The sequence below is a fragment of the Gouania willdenowi genome, chromosome 10 (genome assembly GCF_900634775.1).
Source record: "Gouania willdenowi chromosome 10, fGouWil2.1, whole genome shotgun sequence".
NCBI classification, from domain to species: domain Eukaryota; kingdom Metazoa; phylum Chordata; class Actinopteri; order Blenniiformes; family Gobiesocidae; genus Gouania; species Gouania willdenowi.
The window spans coordinates 9,879,342-9,904,930 of record NC_041053.1 but is presented as its reverse complement, the minus strand read 5'-3'; the positions used below and the strand labels follow the sequence as shown (position 1 = coordinate 9,904,930).

General features: G+C 41.7%; 2 protein-coding genes across 2 annotated transcripts; one reads left to right on the top strand and one right to left on the bottom strand.

The window, feature by feature from the left end:
- Nucleotides 1-204: 204 nt before the first annotated feature.
- On the bottom strand, nucleotides 205-9,254 carry LOC114470700 (uncharacterized). The gene is made up of 5 exons (XM_028459044.1): nucleotides 9,172-9,254; nucleotides 7,420-7,570; nucleotides 7,267-7,338; nucleotides 632-701; nucleotides 205-557 (listed from the first exon to the last, which is right to left on the bottom strand). The coding sequence occupies exons 1-5, from the start codon at nucleotides 9,195-9,197 to the stop codon at nucleotides 205-207; spliced, it is 672 nt and encodes a 223-aa protein (XP_028314845.1). The 5' UTR covers nucleotides 9,198-9,254.
- A 7,604-nt stretch (nucleotides 9,255-16,858) lies between these two features.
- On the top strand, nucleotides 16,859-25,114 carry LOC114470699 (homeodomain-interacting protein kinase 3-like). The gene is made up of 9 exons (XM_028459043.1): nucleotides 16,859-17,031; nucleotides 17,124-17,300; nucleotides 17,418-17,599; nucleotides 17,722-17,845; nucleotides 17,975-18,094; nucleotides 18,182-18,274; nucleotides 18,453-18,622; nucleotides 18,717-18,865; nucleotides 25,086-25,114. The coding sequence occupies exons 1-9, from the start codon at nucleotides 16,867-16,869 to the stop codon at nucleotides 25,112-25,114; spliced, it is 1,209 nt and encodes a 402-aa protein (XP_028314844.1). The 5' UTR covers nucleotides 16,859-16,866.
- Nucleotides 25,115-25,589: the final 475 nt, after the last annotated feature.

Here is a 25,589-nt window from a genome sequence, read left to right as displayed (position 1 = left end):
TATTTAATTCAGAATTTAAATCGGAACAAACCAGCCACCTAATTCAGATTTAGGTTTAATTTGGAATACAATTTGCATTAGGAATTAAATTTTTAAAGATGATTTAACTTTTATTCTGAATTAATGAGGAATGAAAGCTCCCATGTAAACATTGCCAGTGACAAAAAAATAAAAAAATAAAAAAATAATAACAAGAGAGAGGATTTAGGTCTGATTTATGTTGTTGTTTTTTCCTCTACCTGGATGAACGTCCAGTCCAAGTGATGAACTTCTCCTTTGTCGTTCTGAGCTTCCTCCTCTGCTGGACTCATCTTCACCCTTCTCCTCTTCATCCACAACCTGTGGTTCCTCTGTGTAGAGCTTCTTAGATAGAGACGTGGATATCCTGGACCAGTGGGGATCAGAGGACCATGATGTATTCTGATTGGACATAGAATATGGGCGTTGTGGGTGATCTGGTTGCAGAGACGAGGTGAGATCAGCAGAGTGAGACTGGTTGTTAGTGAGCCGATGAAGAGAGGACACGTAGTCATCATCAGAGTGTCTTTTAGAAAAGTCTGAAAGTAATTATTAATATTAATTAACAAATAAAAACAGCTGAAAAAATGTTTACTTTAAATAAAAAAACAACCATGCAGGGGAGATGTTTTTATTTCTTCTGCAGCAATGTGTGGGTAGGGATTTGAGTAGGTCTCCATCCTCTGTTAAACAAATGGACATTTATTCAACAATAATAGAAAAAAAGAGTTAATGTACCCGTCGTTCTTTAGTTATTCCGTTTTAAAACCAAATCAAAATAACAAATATTGTGGTTATGTTGTTTTACTGATTTAAAACCAAAACAGAAATACAGGAAAAACCAAACAACAGATAAGCAGCGTTTTCCAGTTCTTTTTCTTTATTTAATCATTTTCTAAAAACTTGTTCTGTTTGTGTAATATTTAATATTTACGGGGAAATGAGAGTGAGAACTGAAGCCCGCGGCACCTGGTTTCCATCTGCAGGTCCTGGACCAGGTCTCCACACACAATAGGACTGTTTAGGATTGATTTCATCAGTTTTCTGTGGATGTTTTAGCTCGTAAAAAGCTGCTCACGTTAATGTTTTGTTTCGCGGTGTTACGGTCCAAATAGTATCCAAATAAACTGGTGACTGGCTATTAACTGTGAGGCTGGCGTGAGGAACAATAGATGTTAGAACTTCTACCATTTGACACTTTTGCAAAAACAATTACAGATTTTTTGAGGGCAGTAAAAATGTTTCTTTTGCACGTTATAAATACCGCTAACAGCAGCCGTCAACACACAAAGTTGATCACAAGAAACGAGGAGCACCAGTAGATTCATTACACCACCTCCAGTTCCACAGATGGACTTGTGCGTTGCTTTTTTTTATGTCCGGACTGGGAGCAAAAGTCCGCCCAGTCACCAGTTTATCTGGATACTACTTGGATCGTAACACTGTTCTGTAAACTTGGCAGATATTCACAGATTCAGACTTCCAGCATCAATAACTCTTTAACGAAACGTCATCGACACACAAATGATACCTCTGCCATCAGTGTGAGGTGGAAAACATGAAACAAGATCATTTTTATCAAACGCAGCAGAATAAAAGCCGTTCTGTGTGGTGAGATTAAAACATGAAGCTGTTGTCCTAGTTTCCCCGTAAATATCCAAATATCACACAAACAGAACCAGATTTAGTTTTAAAACAGAAAAACACTGCTTGTTTGGCTTTTGGTTTTTCTGTTTTCCTGTTTCTGGTTTAAAATTAATAAAACAAAAAAACAATCTGTTTTGGTTTTGAAACAAAATAACCAAACAACGAAGGGTACATGGATTTTCAAATTTCATGAGGAATGTCTTTAATTTAAAGGTCCCATATCATGTTATTTTTCACCCATCTCCATTTGTTCTAAGAACCCCAAAAACATAGTATTTGAGGTTTATTTTCCCAAACTCGCCTGTTTTCCAGAGTTTTAGCCTCTGAAAGGTCACTTTCTGATCAACTCTACACAAACAGGTTGATTTGCAACCTACTTATGTATATGCATGAGTGGGTGTGTCTATACACGGGACACTGACTTCCTCGTCCCCGCACGGTGACGTAGGGCCAGACGACGGACCACCCTTCTCCCGACCACTCTGTCGCCGAGCTCATTGGCGTGTCAGTTTACATGTCAATCACAGCAAAGAGCTTCCTGGAGGCGCGGCTTCTTCAGCTCAGTGCCGCGTCAAATTAGTCATCAAAGTGGGAACGCGTCATCAAATTGGAGCGAGGTGTTTGTGCTCACCCTGCAGTAAGAAAGGAGCAAATCACCCTCTAACTAACGATTGAGGGAATCAATGAGAAAAACACTTTGTGCATGTGTATGAAGCCCATATAACACTTTGATCATGTTTAAAGCACAGAAAAGTAGATTTAGCTTAACATGGGCCCTACAGCCCTCCTATTCTCCTCAAATAGTACAAACACATTTTACCCTTGGGGTCAATCCGACCCCAGGGATATTTGCCTCCAGAAAATGATTTGCAGTTTTTGTGTCAGGCACAGCATGTGCCATGTATTAACTCAGAATTATCAACTCTGTATCTGCAGATGTGGAGATGTAAGGTCACACATAGACAAACAAGTTTATCATGGCTAAAACAGCTTGGGGTCAAATTGACCCCAGAGGAACACAAATGTGTGTAATTTAATCAATTCTACCCATTAAATTAGGAAAAGTCATGAAATATGAAGCAAAAAAAAAAAGCCAACTATTATTATTTTTTGAATGATAAACATTGAATGGGGTCAAATTGTAATAATAATAATAGGAGTGTTAAAAAAGGATTTTAAAGATTGTTTAGAGCAGTGGTTTTCAAACTTTTTAGGCTCAAGTACCCCCCTCTCTTACTTTTGAATCCAAGTACCCCCTTATGTCCGACTACTACATTTTGCTCATAATTCTGTGAAAAAACAACTATAGATCATAATGATGGAATGAATGAGTGATAACGCATATTCTAAAGAATCTAATTTTGTAAATAAGTGGAAAGAAGCAGTATTTAGTGCCTTCTGAATAGATTTATTTCTATAGTTTTTATCATTTATGGTCGTCTCTCACCTGATGTGGGACAAAGACTGACTTTTGTCTTTTCAGTTCATGTTCTAATTTTAGATAATTTCTATCATCATTTTGTGTGTTTTTGGTGTTATTTTGTGTATTGTGTTGTTGTTTGCCTGAGGGGTATTCCATAAAGGAGGGTTAACAAACTCTGAGTCTATCCATAAACTCTGGGTCAACATACCCCGCGATGGGAAACTCTGGGTATCTGATTCCATTACAGCTGGTATGAAGTGGATCAATCAATCCTGAGTATGTAAACCTTGAGTTACTTACGTGCACACGCGCAATAAAAAGCCATCATCAATGGATCAGAGATTACTCGTGCTGCCATGGCAACCACCCGGAAGAGAGTGATTTATTCACCCCGATGGGTGAAATAAGCCGGTGTTTGAGGAATATGAGCCTGTTCTAAAGGTGCGTTCACACTGAAAACACCTTCAGTGACTATAGTGGCTTAAATCACCCGTAATTAGTCACACTTTTTGGTCGCTTCATCACTTTATTGCTTCAGTGACGTGATGAGCGGAGAATAATATGAATAAAATGTGTCTGATGAGATGTGGCAGCAGCATAGGATGGCTGCATAGAGTCCTCCTGTTACTATGGATATAAAGACAGTGACTGCCGCTTGATATTGCATCATTTATATTGATTTTTAATGTAATATTGTCGCCAGAGTCATCTCAACGTCCTAAAAATATGTCATGAAAAAAAGACTGAAGTGGCACGCGAACCCGTGACCCTATGTTTCCAAGAGCAGCGTCACAATTCACTGCTCCATCATAACTTCAAAGATACATGATCTACAGATTTTAATGTATAACAATATAAAACAACAATCAAGCCTTAAAAGTGGATTCATTTAAATTATCATCTCCTCCTTTACATTCTCCACAGGTTTGTATCCAAGGAACTTTACCACAGACGTCAGTAGATGTTTTATTGCAGATCAACCTCTCAGTGACTTTCACTTAATGATCTACATCCACAATGTTATACAGAAAACTACCGTTTGCACAGAAAACCCCCAAAAAAACATAAAGCAACACAACATTAGTAATGATGTGAGCACATTTGTGGTGTGTAATGTTACTAATGTGTTTCAGAGAAAAGTTATAAGGTTAATTAAAGTGTTCAGAAACGGTGTTCAGGTGGGCGGAGCCAGGTAGAAACCCAGGGTTTCTTTTTTTTTTTTTTTTTTTTTTTTACCTTGTCTGCATATGCTGTTGAAGGTTAACACTACACGAAGTGCAATCTTTTAACAGCAATGCATATTTTATTATTTATTTCATTGCATAATTGTGACCATCACCAGCCCTCCCTAGGGAAGGGTAAATACTTTATTAAAGGGCGGATGTAAAAAAGAGAGGGTAGTGTTACACCAGGGTGAGGGGGGTGTTAACAGGGAGGAGGAATACAAGATAGGAAAACGAATGGGTGGGGAATAGTCAATAAGTTTCAAGTGATGCGATGTGAAATTGTGGTTGTGTATATTGTGCTTATTGTTGCGTTATCAAGCCAGTCTGGTGACCAGTGTGCGGCTTAGGAATAATGGTGGTGGCTGTGAGCAGAGGAGGAAGTGAGTGGAAATTCCATAAAACAGGTATTTGGGAACAACGTGTCTATGGTTGAGCCCAGTATGAGTGTTATCCCACAGCCCGAGGCCAGTGCGTCCATGACAAATGTGATTCCAAGAACCGCTACTGCAAAACCCATGAGCCGCCCCCGGGCCCGAAGAAGCAGTCGGGCCAGCAGAAAGAGCGGGAAATCTAGGGGCCCCCGGCGACCACCCCACGGCCAAGCAGCCCCCCTGAACGCCCCCAAGATCCCAAGCCGAGAGGCAGCCATTGCCCCCCCATAAACACCCGAGACGGCCCCAAGGAGCCAAGGACCCAGCGCACCACGCCACCGATCCCAGCCCCCAACCCCCAAGGCCCCCCAGACCCCCACCCCCCCACAACCACCCACACCCCCGTGCCCAGCCCCCCGAGGGGAGGGTCCAGAGAACTCCCCGCCCGAGACCCAAGCGGAGGAGCCGAAGCCCACGCCCAGCAGACGACCAGAGCCACGCCGAACGGGCAGCCGGCGGGCACCCGCCGGCGAGCCCAGAGCCAGCAGGGACCCAACCCCAGGCCTGGAGGACCCGGAACGGATGCAGCACCAGGAGCAGCCCACCCAGGGCGGACGACCACACCCCAAGCCGCATAAGGCACCAGGGGGCCGCCGGGAGTCCCCCCGCCGGTCCCCAGGTGCCCCAACCTAGCCCCCCCGGGCGCCCCAGATGCTTTCTTTAAAGCCAGGGCCCCCTCCAGAGGCCAAGCCAGACCGCCCTGGCGGGATGTGGCCCCCTATTACTGCCCAAGCAGGGGCCGCACCAGAAGGTATGCAAGGGCGCGGCACGCGCCACCCGCCCCCGAAGACCCCCGCCAGGACCGGCCCGGCCAGCCGGCCAAGCACCCCGGGCCCCAGGAGCACACCCCGGGACCGGGACCAGGACCCCCCAAGGGCAAGCCCCCCGGGACGCGCCCCCCACCCCAGCCCAGGACCACGCCACAGCCCGGCAGGACCGCACAGCCCCAGACGGCACAAGGCCAGCAGCCCAGGGCCCGCCGCCCCCCGGACAGCGCAAGCCACGGGGCAGCACCCCCCGCCGGCCCGCGAGCAACCGGCGACCCCCACCGCGGGGACGGAGGCACCCCAACGGCACACATCCAGTGCGGGACAGCAGCCCCCAGCCAAAGATGCCCCGGACCCACCCACCAGTCCACGGACGGCAGGACATACCCACCAGGCGGCCGAAAGCAACCTCAACCACCGGAACAGCTAGCGCCGCCCCCCCAGTAAACAGCATCATCCCGAGGCGCCAAACAACCCTGCCCCAACCCCGGTGAGGACACCAGCACCCCCCCAGCACACCCACCCCCCAAACCGGCGAGGCAGGCCGCCCCGGGCCCGCACACCGCGGGGCCCGCCCCCAAGGCCACCAGGAGACGAAACAAGCACCAAGCCACACCCAAGGGGGAGAGGCACCCCTGCGCCCCACCAGGCCGACACCGCCCGGAAAGACCCCACAAGGAGAGACCCCGGCAAAGCCCCCCCGAGACCCACCGCCACGCCCGACCGCACCATCCTGATGTACTTTTACTCTATGCGGTGGCTCAGCCACCAACAGAGGGGCCAGGCCCCCACCGGAGAGGCCCAAATATGTGTACCAACCCACCACCCTGTTATGGTGCCTCTCCATTCCCCAATGGAGAGGCACTTCCCGATCCCCTGTGTGAATGTGTGTGTTTGGTGAATGTATGGGGTGTAATTAAAAGAAGGGGGATGGAGGGGAGCGGTGCTCCCCATCCAGCCTCTGTGGATTTATGTGTATGTGGTGTAATAGGCCGGAGGGTGTATCATCATTTACACCCTCCGGGGGGTGGCATGTTGAGATGCGATTAAAATTGGAGGGATTAGTAGGGCAACTAGAGGTGGGAGGGCCGCCCCCACGCCACTACATAGTAACACAGGTGGCGGCCCCCTCCACCCCCAGCCCCACCATCCAGCCCCCCAAGGGTTGGGTATGGGTGTGTGGTGCATGGTGCATTTTGTGAGTTATCAGTATATTCTTCTCCTATTTTGTGTGTTTTTGTTGTCGTTTTTGCATGTTGTTGGTATTATTTAAATGATTCTCCCTCAGTGTGTGTGTTTTTGGTGTTGTTTGATTAATAATTATGTTGATTTGTCTGTTGCTCTGTTATTTTGGTGTATTTTGAAGTGATTTTGTGTATTTTCCACTTATTTAGCGTGTCTTTGTAGTCGTTTTTGTGTGTTGCTGGCAATAGGGTGGATTTTTCTCTCTTAGTGTGTGTGTGTGTTTTTGGTGTCATTGTGTAGATTTTGTTGTTGTTTGCCTGTTGTTTTTATTATTCAGTATATTTTGTGAGTTTTTGTAGTCATTTTGTGTAGTTGTTGGTAATATTTAGTGAAAAAGAAACATTACAAAAGCCCATATTTTTAATGTTTTCATTTGTTAATATACCTCTCTCTCTCTCTCTCTCTCTCTCGTACCCACTGTAGTGCCATCGCGTACCCCAGGGTTACAGGTACCTTCATTTGAAAAACACTGGTCTATAGAATATAAACTTTACATACAGTTGTCTTACCTTCCTTTGAGCAGTCTGGAGTTGCTGCTGCCACCGCAGGCCGTTCTCCTGCAGGTATCTCTCATACTCCATCTGCAGAGGGCAAAGGTCAAGGTTTGGCACTCACAGGGAACGTATTGGCTCTCTCAGATCGTTGCTGTGTTGTATGCTCACCCTAATCAGTTTCATTTCAGCGTTGCGGGCCTGCAGCTCTCTGAGAGTGTCCTGAGCTTCTGCAAACTGGTGCAGAAGCTGCTGGTTGTACTGGTGAGCTCGATGTTCTCTGTCCCTCAGCTCCATCCAGCGCTGCTGCAGCGGATTCACTCTGCTGCACAGGCACAAGGACAAATATCAGCCTCTCAGTGACCGAACACAATGTCATCTGTAGTGTTTAAAAAAAACTCTAAACCACGGGTGTCCAACTCATTTTAGTTCAGGGGCCAAATACGGATACGTTTGATCTGAAGTGGGCCGCAGAGGTTGGGAATCAAACAATTTAAACATTAGTGAGAGTTGCATATAAATTGTATAAAAGGTATGTTGTTTATACCAGCTATTCTCAACTGGTAGGTCGGTACTTAAAAGTGGGTCGCGGACCTGTACTGGGTGGGTCGCAGACAGCTGGTCAAAAATAAATAAATACTTAATGTTTCATGTTGGACTTTTCTTTTATTTTGAATGAAACGTTTCTTTTGACAGGCATGCTGTAAAATGCATGTTGCACAGGAAAATTAATAGATTTGTCTTAAAAAAAAAAGATTATATATGTGTGTTTTCAACAGCTTTTTTTGAAAAACTAAAAAAAAAGTGGGTCGCGATTTAATGACCGTGGCATAATGTGGGTCCCAGGGTGAGACCAGTTGAGAATCCCTGGTCTATACGACACCAACAATATCCAAACAATAGGTGACAGGTAGTGACTACTGGAATATTTATTTAATTTGGAGAAATTTTGTCAAATAATTTGCGGATTGGGCAGGATTAGGTTTCTTTCAACAATGTCAGAGTAAAAATGACTTCCATCGTGTTATATATATGTATTGGAAAACTGTGAACCCCTGCAAATATTGTAGAACTTCAGTGTATGTGTAACAAATTAGATAAAACTCCACTTGACAGTTCTACTTTCAAATAAATCTGTTGAAATGTTATTTTTTTGTTATTTATTTTGTGAATTTCTCTTGGAGATGAATAAAGTATCTATCTATCTATCTATCTATTTATTTATTATGACGATACAGTGATTTAAAATGACTCCCAATTTCTGCTTAAATAATTCCCATGAAAAGTTTCTGTTGTTTGAATATTGTCAAATTTTAGTGCACAATATTGCTAAATATTTCTTTCATAAAAATGTTGGTCTGGACCACTTGAAATCCAACTGACCAATGCTCTAAAACCGGTGTGTCAAATTTATTTTAGTTCAGGGGCCAAATACAGACCAGTTTGATCTCAAGTGGGCCTCAGATTTTATGCTGGAAACTGTAAGAAACCGACAATATCCAAGCAATAAGTGACAGATATCAGGATCTTTACTTTAAATTTCCTAGCTTTTGTGACATATTTATACTTAATTAAGGCAAATATTGTCTCGAAATTTGAGGAACATTTTTGTTCAACAGTTTAACATTAAAAAACAACTGCAATCATGCAATATGAGCATTGTTGAGTTTCATTTACACAAGATTTATGTTTTCTCCGTAATTTTTACTTTCTCCTGCGGCCGGAATGGATGCTCCAATGGGCTGGATTTGGCACCCGGACCATGAGTTTGACATGTACAAATAAATGTATTGTCACTTGATGATCCTGAAGCTCATCACTGCATAATAGGATTTAATGGTAAATACAGAGGCTCGTGACAAAATGACAGCTCTTCTTTTTGTATTATAATAAATCATACTCCATTATCACGTGTTGACTTACCTTCTCTTCATGCTAAACACTCCCATCTGTGTGAAAGTGCCATGTTTTGTTCTGCTCTGGTGACCAAGAGGCCACAAACTCTCTGACGGTGCAGCCATGAGTGCAGACTCTCAGCTGCTGTGGGATTATCTGGGATTAGGGACTGTGCTTCAAACAAGGGCGGGGCCAGAAACACGCTACAGTATGGGAGGGGGCAAAATACTCAGTATTACATGGTGCTGATCAAGTCCAGATTAATATTTTTTATTATAAATCAATATATAGGAAATCTAGAGACTTTTGATAAATGATCAACAAAAATGATCAAAATCATCTGAAAGAGTTTGGCATCATTTTCTCCATTGTGGAGAATTATTTGGCAAATATTTTACTGCTTAGAAAAAGTAGAAATCAGTACAATAAAATAGAGAAAGCAAAGTGTCATTTATTCATGGTTGTGTTGTGTGTATTTATTGTAGATTTTTAGCTTGTTTTAACAATAAATATTTAAATACATTATAATTAGAGGCGCCTTTCAGGGTGTCCTTGGGTACCCTGAAAGGCACGCTCACTTTGACCATTCGTGAATAACTTTGAGATATCACCTCAGGAGGGACCCAAGATCATACCCTCCAAATTTGGTAACAATTGGTTGTGCCAATTAAGAGATATAAATATTCATTATTTGTAGCGCCCCCTAGTGGTCTACGTCATTCAAATTTGGCGCATACCCTCACAGTCACATGCCAACTAAGCATCTCAGATTTGGTGTTGATAGCATTTATTTTGACCGAGATATGCGCCAGTTTGTTTTTACAGCTAGCTAGAAAACTTTACTCGTTAATAATTTATTTATAATTTACCCGAACAAACTCATTTTGATAACTGTATATCACATCCAGCTGAAGACTCTATGTGCCAAGTTTCACGCTGATTGGACAAAACCCCAAGAAGGATTTCGAAAAAGTAGGTTTTCCAGTTACCTAGGCGTGGCCTAGGCCAGGTGATTCAGTGCTATTCAAGGAATCTGTGGATATGAAGGTTTTAAATTTGCAACAAACTGTGTGGGAGTTATTGGCCAAAACGTATTAACCTTTGTTATAGCGCCACCTGCTGGCGGATATTTGTGAATTTTTGCGTCCAAGGTCCCCTGGGGGTTTTGGACCCAACCACCAAAGGGCACCAAAGGGCACCGCCCTACCTTGCACGGTTTATTCTGCAGCACCACTTTTACCAACGGAACTATAAAAGGTAACAATAAAAATAATAACTATAACTGCAAGCAGTTATGAAAGGGGGGGCCAAGCCTTCCCGCGCGACTCGGCCCCCAGGTTCCGCGGAGCCCGTGGAAGTACGTCACGAAGGATGACAGGCTCGTGGGGAGTGTCAGGACACAGGCCAACGTGCCATTTGCTGTGAACAGGTGGATATAAAGTTTTGGAAGATGTGATTTAAAGAGTGAAAGTTTCAGGCCAAAATGCGTTTGCATCAATGTTAGCGCCACCTAGTGGTGCACTTTTTGGTATGGGTGATCTGTGTGCTCTTCTATAGTTACCCCGTAAATTTCACATCCCTCAACATAATACTTCAGCTGAAATAAAGGTTTGTTTATTTATATGTTATGTAGTAATAAAACACGCCCACTTTAACCAATCGCGATTCACTTTGAAATACGGTCCCAGGAGCGTCCCAAGGTCATACCCACCAAATTTGGTTAAAATTGGTCTTGCCATTTATGAGATATACATTTCCCATATTTGCAGCGCCCCCTTGGCGCCACCTAGTGGTGCACTTTTTGGTATGGGTAATTTCTGTGCTCTTCTATAGTTACCCTGTAATTTCACAGCCCTCAACAAAATACTTCAGCTGAAATAAAGGTTTTTTTTTATTTATATGTTATGAAGTAATAAGCCACGCCCACTTTGACCAATCGCAAATAACTTTGAGATATCGCCTCAGGAGGGACCCAAGATCATACCCTCCAAATTTGGTAAAAATTAGTTGTGCCATTTGAGAGATATAAATATTTGTTATTTGTAGCGCCCCCTAGTAGCCTACATCATTCAATTTTGGCGCATTTCCTCAAAGTCACATGCCAACTAAGGATCTGAAATTTGGTGTTAGCAATTATTTTGACCGAGATATTTGCCAGTTCGCATTTTTATAGCTAGCTAGAAAACTTTACTCGCAAATAATTTGCGGATAATTTACCCGAACAAACTCATAGAGTTAACTGGAGATTACGTCCAACTGAAGACTCTACGTGCCAAGTTTCACGCTGATTGGACAAAACCCCAAGGAGGAGTTCGAAAAAGTAGATAAACATAATAAAAATAAATATATCTAGAACTGCAAGCAGTTATTAAAGGGGGCCAAGCCTTCCCGTGCGACTCTGCCCCCAGGTTTAGAGGAGCCCGTGGAAGTACGTCACAAAGGATGACGGACTCGTGGCGAGCGTCAGGACACAGGCCAACGTGCCATTTGCTGTGAACAGGTGGATATGAAGTTTTGGAAGATGTCATTTAAAGTGTGAAAGTTACAGGCCAAAATGCATTTGCACCCATTTTAGCGACACTTAGTGGTGCACTTTTTGGTATGGGTGATCTGTGTGCTCTTCTATAGTTACCCTGTAAATTTCACATCCCTCAACATATTACTTCAGATGAAATAAAGGTTTGTTTATTTATGTTATGTAGTAATAAGCCACGCCCACTTTGACCAATCGCGAATCACTTCGAGATACGGTCCCAGGAGCGACCCAAGGTCATACCCACCAAATTTGGTAAAAATCAGTTGTGCCATTTAGGAAATATAAATTTCTCATAATTGCAGTGTCCCCTCAAGGCCTAAGTTATTCAAATTTGGCTCATACCCCCACAGTCTCATGGCAACCAAGGATCTCAGAATTGGTGGTCTTAGCAAATATTTTGACCAAGATATGCAACAGTTGGCATTTTAATAGCTAGCTAGAAAAGTTTTCTCGTTAATATCTTGCGCATATTTTGCCCGAACAATTTTTTTTGCTGAACTGTAGAACAGGTCCAAGTGAAGACTCTACGTGCCAAGTTTCACGCTGATTGGACAAAACCCCCTAAGAGGAATTTGAAAAAGTAAGTTTTTGAAATGTCGTGACTTACAAAGAGCATTGTGCTGTGGGAGTGGGCGTGGCCTATGTCAGAAAATGTCGGGAACAAGTGGATTTGAATTTTATGAAGATGTGAATTAAATTGTGAAAGTTAAAGGCCAAAAAATTTTGAAAATAATAGCGCCAACTAGTGGCACAAATTTTGGTATGGGTGGTCTATGTGGTGTTCTATATCGACTCTGTAAATTTCACTGCCCTCAACATAAGAATTCAGCAGAAATAAATGTTTGTTTATTTATGTGTTATGATGTCATTAGCCACGCCCACTTTGACCAATTGCGATTAACTTTGAGATATCGCCTCAGGAGGGAACCAAGATCATACCCTCCAAATTTGGTAAAAATTGGTCTTGCCATTTAGGAGATATAAATATTCGTTATTTGTAGCGCCCCCGAGTGGCCTACATCATTCAAATTTGTCGCATTTCTTCACAGTCACATGCCAACTAAGGATCTCAGATTTGGTGTTGTTAGCATTTATTTTGACCGAGATATGCGCCAGTTTGCATTTTTATCGCGAGCTATAAAACTTTACTCATTAATAATTTGCGCATAATTTACCCGAAGAAACTCATTTAGTTAACTGTATATCACGTCCAACTGAAGACTGTACGTGCCAAGTTTCACGCTGATTGGCCAAAACCCAAAGGAGGATTTCGAAAAAGTAAGTTTTCCAATTACCTGGGCGTGGCCTAGCCCAGGTAATTCAGTGCTATTCAAGGAATCTGTGGATATGAAGGTTTTAAATTTGCAACAAAAGGTGTGGGAGTTATTGGCCAAAACGCGTTGATCTTTGTTATAGCGCCACCTGCTGGCGGATATAGGTGAATTTTTGCCCCTGGGGGTTTTGGACCCAACCACCAAAGGGCACCACCCTACCTTGCACGGTTTATTCTGCAGCACCACTTTTACCAACGGAACTATAAAAGGTAACAATTATAATAATAATAATCGGAACGATTACAAAAGGGTTCCTAGCACCGCTGGTCCTAGGAACCGCGTATGCTTATATACGCGGTTCCCTGGCCCCGCGGGCTTGGCCCCCTAATAATAATAATAATCGGAACGATTACAATAGGGTTCCGTGCACCGTTGGTCCTAGGCCCCGCGGGCTTGGCCCCCTAATAATAATAATAATCGGAACGATTACAATAGGGTTCGCGGTTCCCTGTCCCCGGGCTTGGCCCCCTAACTTAGCTGATTGAATTAAAAAAGTACTGAATAATAAGGACATCAGTAGAAATGTAAAATTATCCCCTAAAAAGAATACTCAAGTAAAGTACATTTCTGTGAAAATACTGGTCCGGTACAAAATTTAAGTACATTAACTTAATTTGTTCACACTGTATGTATACATGTACAATATAGGAAACACTTTGTTGACGTTACTTGAAAGTGAACGTTGCCGTGGCAGCAATATATAAGAGAACCAAACAAAACTGAATCTTCAGTTGCTTCTCTCACTGCAAGTGGTTAAGTAGCAAAAGCTCTCTGAGTGTCTTTGTATCAAAAAGTAAAACAAGCATTTTTTGTGAAGTTTGAAAGGTTAAATAGTAAAGACCTGAGTGAGGAATGGCTGCTACAGGTAAGACAAAAATTACAGACAAAATATGATGATTAATTTTAATCTGCTAAGATAAAAGAACACTTTAGTCATTGAAGGAATCACTAGATTTTCTTTCAAAAAAAATAAAATAAATAAAAGTATGGATTATCCTTAGAAAATACATTAACTGTGGTTATAATATTGAGAAAATATTTCCCTTCAAAAACAAGTTTAATATCTTGTGTTGATGATACTGTTTGAAGCAGTTTGAGAGCTTTCACAGCCTAAGTGTGTACAGGCCTGCTATTTTTATTTGAATCCAAACTTTAGGAGTGACAGAACAAGATGTAATTTCCATGGTCTTAGTGTTGAAATACTGAACGCAATGATGAGTGTGACAGACTAAATGTATCATAGAATCTACTGAAACTATTTATCAGAAATGAAGCAATTGCAAAAAACTAAGCTGACAGCAGAGAAAAAGTACTGAGTAATAATAAGGGCATCAATCGAAATGTAGTGTAAAAAATATCTCAAAATAATATACTCAAGTAAAGTACATATACTTGAAAATATTAGTTAAGTACAGTGTTTAAGTACATTAACTTACTTTGTTCACACTGTATGTATACATGGACAATATAGGAAACAGTTTGTTGACATAACTTGAAAGTTGAATGGTTGCCGTGGCAGCAAGATGAAAGAGAACCAAACAATACCAGAATGTCAGTTGCTTCTCTCATTGCAAGTGGTTAAGTAGCAAAAGCTCTCTGAGTATCTTTGTATTAACAAGTAAAACAAACATTTTTGTGAAGTTTGAAAGGTTAAATAGTAAAGACCTGAGTGAGGAATGGCTGCTACAGGTAAGACAGTATTTACAGACAAAATATGAGGATGAATTTTAACCTGCTAAGACAAAAGAAAACTGTAGTCATTGAAGGAATCACTAGATTTCCTAGATCTTTAGAAAGTACTTTTACTCTGGTTTTAATATATTTATAAATATTTTTTCCTTAAATGATTTGTGTCAAGAGATAAAAAAAAAAATAAACTGAGTGTTTAACTAATTGTGCTTTGTAATTGTTTATTTAATGTCTTTTTTAATCTCACCTAAAATTATCTGAGAAAAGCCCTCAACTTCAGGTATTTTCATTTATATTAATAACATTATTGTGGTTATTGTAGCTATTTACTATAATTCAGCTGTATTTGAGACTATAATCCCAACGGCTGCTGCTACCTTTAGTTCAGACCATCAGGGGAGAATATTGCTGTGTATTTTTGTCAATTTTCAAAGAATAAAAAAATAGAAATGAAATAAAACATCAGGTCCATATGAAGTGCTATAAGTTAACGCATCAAAAACAGTAACCAAACTTTTCTGAGCAATAACATCATTGAACACAGTCCGTGTAATTACACAGAACTTGTTGCTTTTTCTCTCCTTCAGATAATAACATTTATCCAGTGAGTTTTGTTCATTTGTCAGTCGTAGACATTCATTTTGGCTCTGAACCCTGTCATCATGTCCAGTGTGTACAGACAACACAGCGTGTTAGCATGTAGCAGCTAGCACTGTGCGAGTGTCCACGCTAGCCGCTACATGTTAGCATTGAGGTGGTACAAGAGGCTGCAAAAGGTCCAGTGATCAGCAAACTCTCTTTCTTGCACAATTTGAAAACAACTTGGCTTTTGTTTTCCATCTGGTGTTTTTACAAGCCAAAATTAACACCAAAGAAGCACACCTGTGTCCCGTCTTGTATTGTAGTCTGTGCATCAGTATTATGGGTATACCGGGAACACTTTAAATAACAAAGGCTCCGCTCTGTTAGGAGCGCAAAAAAAGCGATTAACGGCGTTATTTTTCTGTAATTATTTAATCAATCGCAATTAACGCATTTAATTCCCATCCCTACATGTAATACATAAAAAAAGTGTTTGACCTCAATGTTCACAGAATGGATGTGATATATCAGGAGAAGCTCCATGTATTAATACTTAATACTTTTTTTTTATAATTATTATTGTTAAAACTTACTGGATTTGCAAGTTTTTTTGTTTTTTTTTAGGTAACAGTTTGTTGACATTACTTGAAAGTTGAATGGTTGCCGTGGCAGCAAGATGAAAGAGAACCAAACAATTTTAGAACGTCAGTTGCTTCTCTCACTGCAAGTGGTCAAGTAGCAAAAGCTCTCTGAGTATCTTTGTATTAACAAGTAAAACAAGCATTTTTTGTGAAGTTTGAAAGGTTAAATAGTAAAGACCTGAGTGAGGAATGGCTGCTGCAGGTAAGACAGTATTTACAGACAAAATATGAGGAGGAATTGTAATCTACTAAAATAAATAAAAAAAATAAAAAAAACACTGTAATCAGTGAAGGAATCACTAGATTTCCTTAAAGAATTACAGATTATCTATAGAAAATATGTTTGGAACACTTCGTGGGAGCTTTCAGAGCCAAAGATGTGTGTGCATGTCATACAAAATATAAGAGTGTTTGACCTAAATATTTTGAATAACTTTTACAGCAAAAATAAAATGCTCAGTGTACCAACAGAAAATGAGGATGTGCTACACATGCAGTCAATAGAGAGACAGGACTTCACATATATAGTGGATTTGCAGGCCTGCTTTTTCTTTAAAACCAAACTACAAGTAGATACTGTTGGGTTCTCTATCATCTTGCAGTTAGACAACCGTTCACTTTCAAATAACATCAATAAACTGTTTGCCATATTGTACATGCATACATTAAGTATGGACAAATGAACTTAAAGTACTTAATACTGTATTTAACTAATTTTGAAGTATCTGTACTTTATTATTATTCTTGCTGGATATTTTTACCATTACGTTTCTATTGATGCCCTTGTTACTCAGGACTTTTTCTTTTGGCCTTTTTTTCTAACACAAACTTTAGAAGTGACAGTACAGAACAAGATTTCCTTCTTTGATTGATTATTAGTGTTAAAATACTGAATACTAACCTTGTGCCCTGTCTATCCACTTTGACAGCACATCCTCTAATGGTAGGCCATGCCCTCCACAGCCCCTCCACTCGGTACACAATCCTGGAGTTTATCGGAGAAGGTAGCTTTGGGAAAGTTGCCAAGTGTCGTGCTCACAACAGCAGCAAATTGGTGGCAGTAAAAATCCTAAAGAAGACGTATTTTCAAAATGTGGAGGACGAAGTAAGTGTTTGGTGCCTTCAACAGAACTTTAACTATGAATTTTTGGGGTAAAGTGATGAAGATGATCTAATTGTCCTTTTTTTCCCCTCTAGCTGTCAGTGTTGAAGACCATCAGCTCTCTGAATGCTGACCACTTCAATCTGGTGACATTTTATGAGCAGTTTGAATACCTGGGCCATAAGTGCCTCGTCTTTGAGCTGTTGGACGTGGATTTGCTCCACCTGGTCCGTTCATTAAACGTCAACTTCATCCGTCCTATTGCAAAGCAGGTATGAATCTTTTTATTACTTGCTGATCAATTAAGAAAGCCATGAGTTCAAACCTGAGCTTAAACAGCTCCATAAGAGGAACTCCATTCTCATCCTTTTCTCATTGTGTCCCTGCAGCTGATGGTGGCATTACAGGGACTGAAAGCTGTAAAAATAATGCACAATGACATCAAGCCAAACAACATCATGATGGTCAACATTGATGACAGTTCATTTAGGGTAAAGCTAATTGATTTTGGAGTGGCTTCTCCCATTTCTGCCGCCACGCCCGGGCTCAGAATTCAACCAACCGGCTACAGGTATGAGGGTGTCACCCTGAACAACTTCTGGATTTTTGTAACAAATCTGTGTTATTATAGTGTTGGTACTTAATGCTAAGATTTAGAGTTCTAAAGTGTATTTCATTCATTTTGCTTCACAGGGCCCCAGAGATTTGTCTTGGCCTTCCTTACTCGGGGGCCATTGACATGTGGGGAGCGGGCTGCACGCTGGCATTCCTCTTCCTTAATGACAACCTCTTTCCTGTCCACTGCGAATACCTCATGGTAGGTCGTCTTTTTTATACATCATCCCTTCAATCATTTAATTACCTACATTCTCTTTTTCACATGTACACAGGTATAGATAGTCTTGACGACCTGCCCCTAATGTGTGCAACTGTGTTCTTTGTGCAGATGCAGAGCATGGTGGAGATGCTGGGAATGCCATCAAAACAACAGCTCCAATTTGGCCTTTACAGCAAGAAGTTCTTTTGTCATGAGGTGGATGAATTGGGCACAAGATGGAGGCTGCTGGTAAAACATAGTTTTTATTGTTGTTGAACCTTGATTGTTGCCCTAAACGTATCTTAAACCCCTTTTATTGTCATTGTGTTTCCTCAGACACCAGAAGAGTACAAGTCTAGGAACAGAACAAAAGCTGAGGAGTGGCCCGAATATCGTCCACATTTGTCATCATTAGATGACCTGCTCTATGTAAGTGTTCTCTATGATATTTGAGTTCAAATACTTAGAGATCTCTTCTTTAAAATGTAACCTACTTTAGACATGCGTTTATAAGCTGAATTTACTCACTGTTTCTTTTTTGTTAACATGAGCAAGAGAGGTATGAACTTGTGTATTGACCTAACGCTCTATATTTTTATTAATCCAGATGACTGAACTATGGCACAATGAGACAATGGAAGACAGGAAGGCCTTCATCGAGTTCCTGAAAGAACTCTTGAATCTGGATGGGGAAGAGAGAATCTCTCCCACTGATGCTCTTCAGCATCCCTACATTACGGGGTCATACCTGAGCCAGGAGCCAGACAGCAGAGAACAGTGAGTAACTGCACTGTTTAAGCATTCGTGCACATGGAAATCAACTTGTTGTTCTTTTGAATTTTATACTAATCTTTTTAAATTTTTCCTCTAGTCAAACCGAGGCACAGGTCATTGAGTCACATTCACCCGAAGTCTGGGATGACGAGTACCCCGTTTCTCATGAAAACGACAAAGTTGGACTCATCGAGGCACATTCACCTGAAGACTGGGATGCCGAGTACCCCATATTTAATGAAAACGGCAAATGTGGACTCATTGAGGCACATTCACCCGAAGTCTGGGATGACAAGTACCCCGTTTCTCATGAAAACGACAAAGTTGGACTCATTGAGGCACATTCACCCGAAGTCTGGGATGACGAGTACCCCATTTCTCATGAAAACGACAAAGTTGGACTCATCGAGGCACATTCACCCGAAGTCTGGGATGACGAGTACCCCATTTCTCATGAAAACGACAAAGTTGGACTCATCGAGGCACATTCACCCGAAGTCTGGGATGACGAGTACCCCATTTCTCATGAAAACGACAAAGTTGGACTCATTGAGGCACATTCACCCGAAGTCTGGGATGACGAGTACCCCGTTTCTCATGAAAACGACAAAGTTGGACTCATCGAGGCACATTCACCCGAAGTCTGGGATGACGAGTACCCCATTTCTCATGATTGAGGCACATTCACCCGAAGTCTGGGATGACGAGTACCCCGTTTCTCATGAAAACGACAAAGTTGGACTAATTGAGGCACATTCACCTGAAGACTGGGATGCAGAGTACCCCATATTTAATGAAAACAGCAAATGTGGACTCATCGAGGCACATTCACCTGAATACTGGGATGTCGAGTACCCCATATTTAATGAAAACGGCAAATGTGGACTCATTGAGGCACATTCACACGAAGTCTGGGATGACGAGTACCCCGTTTCTCATGAAAACGACAAAGTTGGACTCATTGAGGCACATTCACCCGAAGTCTGGGATGACGAGTACCCCATTTCTCATGAAAACGACAAAGTTGGACTCATCGAGGCACATTCACCCGAAGTCTGGGATGACGAGTACCCCATTTCTCATGAAAACGACAAAGTTGGACTCATTGAGGCACATTCACCCGAAGTCTGGGATGAAGAGTACCCCGTTTCTCATGAAAACGACAAAGTTGGACTCATTGAGGCACATTCACCCGAAGTCTGGGATGACGAGTACCCCGTTTCTCATGAAAACGACAAAGTTGGACTCATTGAGGCACATTCACCCGAAGTCTGGGATGACGAGTACCCCGTTTCTCATGAAAACGACAAAGTTGGACTCATTGAGGCACATTCACCCGAAGTCTGGGATGAAGAGTACCCCGTTTCTCATGAAAACGACAAAGTTGGACTCATTGAGGCACATTCACCCGAAGTCTGGGATGACGAGTACCCCGTTTCTCATGAAAACGACAAAGTTGGACTCATTGAGGCACATTCACCCGAAGTCTGGGATGAAGAGTACCCCGTTTCTCATGAAAACGACAAAGTTGGACTCATTGAGGCACATTCACCCGAAGTCTGGGATGACGAGTACCCCATATTTAATGAAAACGGCAAATGTGGACTCATTGAGGCACATTCACCTGAAGACTGGGATGCCGAGTACCACATATTTAATGAAAACAGCAAATGTGGACTGATGGAGGCACATTCACCCGAAGTCTGGGATGACGAGTACCCCGTTTCTCATGAAAACGACAAAGTTGGACTCATCGAGGCACATTCACCTGAAGACTGGGATGCCGAGTACCCCATATTTAATGAAAACGGCAAATGTGGACTCATTGAGGCACATTCACCCGAAGTCTGGGATGACAAGTACCCCGTTTCTCATGAAAACGACAAAGTTGGACTCATTGAGGCACATTCACCCGAAGTCTGGGATGACGAGTACCCCATTTCTCATGAAAACGACAAAGTTGGACTCATCGAGGCACATTCACCCGAAGTCTGGGATGACGAGTACCCCATTTCTCATGAAAACGACAAAGTTGGACTCATCGAGGCACATTCACCCGAAGTCTGGGATGACGAGTACCCCATTTCTCATGAAAACGACAAAGTTGGACTCATTGAGGCACATTCACCCGAAGTCTGGGATGACGAGTACCCCGTTTCTCATGAAAACGACAAAGTTGGACTCATCGAGGCACATTCACCCGAAGTCTGGGATGACGAGTACCCCGTTTCTCATGAAAACAACAAAGTTGGACTCATTGAGGCACATTCACCCGAAGTCTGGGATGACGAGTACCCCGTTTCTCATGAAAACGACAAAGTTGGACTAATTGAGGCACATTCACCTGAAGACTGGGATGCAGAGTACCCCATATTTAATGAAAACAGCAAATGTGGACTCATCGAGGCACATTCACCTGAATACTGGGATGTCGAGTACCCCATATTTAATGAAAACGGCAAATGTGGACTCATTGAGGCACATTCACACGAAGTCTGGGATGACGAGTACCCCGTTTCTCATGAAAACGACAAAGTTGGACTCATTGAGGCACATTCACCCGAAGTCTGGGATGACGAGTACCCCATTTCTCATGAAAACGACAAAGTTGGACTCATCGAGGCACATTCACCCGAAGTCTGGGATGACGAGTACCCCATTTCTCATGAAAACGACAAAGTTGGACTCATTGAGGCACATTCACCCGAAGTCTGGGATGAAGAGTACCCCGTTTCTCATGAAAACGACAAAGTTGGACTCATTGAGGCACATTCACCCGAAGTCTGGGATGACGAGTACCCCGTTTCTCATGAAAACGACAAAGTTGGACTCATTGAGGCACATTCACCCGAAGTCTGGGATGACGAGTACCCCGTTTCTCATGAAAACGACAAAGTTGGACTCATTGAGGCACATTCACCCGAAGTCTGGGATGAAGAGTACCCCGTTTCTCATGAAAACGACAAAGTTGGACTCATTGAGGCACATTCACCCGAAGTCTGGGATGACGAGTACCCCGTTTCTCATGAAAACGACAAAGTTGGACTCATTGAGGCACATTCACCCGAAGTCTGGGATGAAGAGTACCCCGTTTCTCATGAAAACGACAAAGTTGGACTCATTGAGGCACATTCACCCGAAGTCTGGGATGACGAGTACCCCATATTTAATGAAAACGGCAAATGTGGACTCATTGAGGCACATTCACCTGAAGACTGGGATGCCGAGTACCACATATTTAATGAAAACAGCAAATGTGGACTGATGGAGGCACATTCACCCGAAGTCTGGGATGACGAGTACCCCATTTCTCATGAAAACGACAAAGTTGGACTCATTGAGGCACATTCACCCGAAGTCTGGGATGACGAGTACCCCGTTTCTCATAAAAACGACAAAGTTGGACTCATTGAGGCACATTCACCCGAAGTCTGGGATGAAGAGTACCCCGTTTCTCGTGAAAACGACAAAGTTGGACTCATTGAGGCACATTCACCTGAAGTCTGGGATGACGAGTACCCCGTTTCTCATGAAAACGACAAAGTTGGACTCATTGAGGCACATTCACCTGAAGTCTGGGATGACGAGTACCCCGTTTCTCATGAAAACGACAAAGTTGGACTAATTGAGGCACATTCACCTGAAGACTGGGATGCAGAGTACCCCATATTTAATGAAAACAGCAAATGTGGACTCATTGAGGCACATTCACCTGAAGACTGGGATGACAAGTACCCCGTTTCTCATGAAAACGACAAAGTTGGACTCATTGAGGCACATTCACCCGAAGTCTGGGATGACGAGTACCCCGTTTCTCATGAAAACGACAAAGTTGGACTCATTGAGGCACATTCACCTGAAGACTGGGATGCCGAGTACCACATATTTAATGAAAACGGCAAATGTGGACTCATTGAGGCACATTCACCTGAAGTCTGGGATGACGAGTACCCCGTTTCTCATGAAAACAACAAAGTTGGACTCATTGAGGCACATTCACCCGAAGTCTGGGGTGACGAGTACCCCGTTTCTCATTAAAACGACAAAGTTGGACTCATTGAGGCACATTCACCTGAAGACTGGGATGCAGCGTACCCCATATTTAATGAAAACAGCAAATGTGGACTGATGGAGGCACATTTGCCTGAGGATTGGGATGCTGTGTACCCTGTTTTAAATAAAATTGTGGCATATTAACCCAAAGATTGCAGTACCGAGTACCCTCTCTCATGCAATTGGCATAATTTAGTGACATTTTTACAATAAACATTTATGACTTACCTGCTTTGTTAATGTTTTCATAGTTTTGACCCCTTTCTCAAACATTTTTTTCTCAGCTTTTTGGGGAAGTACCTGACATTGTAGTGTGCTAAATGTTCTGCAGAGCTGCTAAAAGTCCTGGATAGAAATGAAAAGGGGCATTGCCCAATACATGTCGGCCTGAAAAACTAATTCCAAACACCAACATGGTAGCATGATCTCAGCTTCCTCCTATAGTTACCAGAGGTCCATGTGGCCTTTGTCCCAGCTATTCACCTCACGCAATGCTTCAACAATAATGCCACTGATACAATAACAGATCATATATTTAGAATTGGTAAAACATTTGTGATGGAATAAAATCTGACAAAATATTATTGATTAATGAACAGTAGTGATCATTTTGACTCTGTTCATAATCATTTTCCTACTGAAAATAATTAAAAGGTTTGGTGATGGGTGATCTAAAAAAAAAAAAAAAAAAAACTACACACCAAAATAATAAAGAGCCTCTGCTCTCTACTTGGATGAATTATTCACAGTCAAACTCAAGCTTTAAAGAAGACCAGCACATGATGCCAAACCTTCTAAGTCCAATTTCTCACAGCAACGGAATCAAGAGTGAAAATCCTCCTTATGTACTCCAGTCCAGCTGATTGTCAACAACTCACAGCCATGCTCAACTCTACAGGTGCAGCAGATCTCCCTGTTTGGCATGATGAGCTGGACATGGCTGTGCACTTTGTGCCAATCTGTAACAGTATGGTAAATCCCCCAATAGATCCCCTGGAATTATGAAACTGTTACGGCAAAATTTGCGGTTGACCTAATTTGGAGACATGATTTATTGCTCTGGTTGAGTGATGGAGTCCAGGCGAAGCATTGATGATTTTATAAAAAAGGTTTATTATAAAACTAAGTAAAAAAAGTACAAAGATGGACAAAATTAGTGACCACCCGGGCGGACGTCCGATGATCGAGAGCCGCTCTGTCTAACAGTTTCAAGCTTAAGCTTTTATACAGATGTGAGAAAAGGTCCCAACCCTGAAAGAAAGAAAAGGAGGGAGTCAGATGCTCCCACAGTGGAAATGTTGGAGGATGATGAAGACGTGTATATTATGAGGAAGATTGGGCACCACTCTTATCTGTCCTTGATAGTGTGTGCGTTCGTGTATATCTGCATGTGAGTTTGAGTTTTGGCCCTCAGCAGAGACTCTGTGTTGTATGAGTACAATACGATCTGTACTGTTTAATCTAACATGATTCAGCTGTTCAAAAGTGCAAAGAGTAATGGAGTCATCATGTATTAAAACATGACAAATTGTACACATGAACATACATTTGACGATATGATGATGAATATAAAAATCCGCCACAACAAAACCTTTTGGCCTAAGTAAAAGCAATTTGATCTTATTTCAAATTTTGTTGGTATTTTCCTACATGGAAACATCAGAGTGAAAGAATCTTGACAAAAAAATTGCAAATATGGCAAAAGCTGCATTTGTTTGCACTAGACAAATGTTTTATCAAGACCTTAATGTACTTTGCCACCATGTAGACCCCTACGTGTGTGAATGTGGACAGAAAAATAGAAACGTGGAGAACGATTAAAGACAGATTCACTCAAATTCAGCCAAACATTGGCTCATCCATCTTATTTAAGTTGTAGTGAGTTGTATTTCACAGTTTCAGGGTGATCAATATGCTGTATTACTGCGATACGTTCAATTAAGACTTGGACTTTCTTTATTCAAACTTCATTCAAACTTGAACTTTACAGTACAGATAACAATGAAATGTCGTTGCGTTGGCTCGTATTGCAGGATAAAAACAGCAGCAACATAACAAATTTACATAAATGTTTGGTCAACTTATTTTTCTAAAACAAAGAAAAAATAGGTTTATTACTAAAAATGCCAGTTGGTTAAATTATTAGATGAATCAAACAAGTGATAATTCTGAAAAAGATGTTTTCTTATTGTTGTTTTTTTCCATTATATATTACTCCTCAACAGGATAGGTAAAATTCTGAGAAAAATTCCCTTGTAGGGCTAAACTGCATATGACATTACATTATTATGTTTTTTTAAGTGTGGAGGAGTAGGGGGTACATGGTTTATAGGTTAAATGTCTGAAGCGGTACGGGACTGTGAAAAGTTTGGAAGCCACTGTCCTATGTAATATTTTGGATTTTCATGCTCAGGGTTGCGAGTTCGAGTCCCGGTTACCTGATTTTCTGTGTTGTTTTTGCTCAACTATTTTCCTATTATAGTGTTCTTTGGGTTTAGAGGTTTAAACCCAGTCCCTGTTTCGTCAGTGTTTTTACTATGGTTAGGTAAAAATGCAATACAAGATAGAGGAATTATTTAATTCAGAATTTAAATCGGAACAAACCAGCCACCTAATTCAGATTTAGGTTTAATTTGGAATACAATTTGCATTAGGAATTAAATGTTTAAAGATGATTTAACTTTTATTCTGAATTAATGAGGAATGAAAGCTCCCATGTAAACATTGCCAGTGACAAAAAAATAAAAAAATAAAAAAATAATAACAAGAGAGAGGATTTAGGTCTGATTTATGTTGTTGTTTTTTCCTCTACCTGGATGAACGTCCAGTCCAAGTGATGAACTTCTCCTTTGTCGTTCTGAGCTTCCTCCTCTGCTGGACTCATCTTCACCCTTCTCCTCTTCATCCACAACCTGTG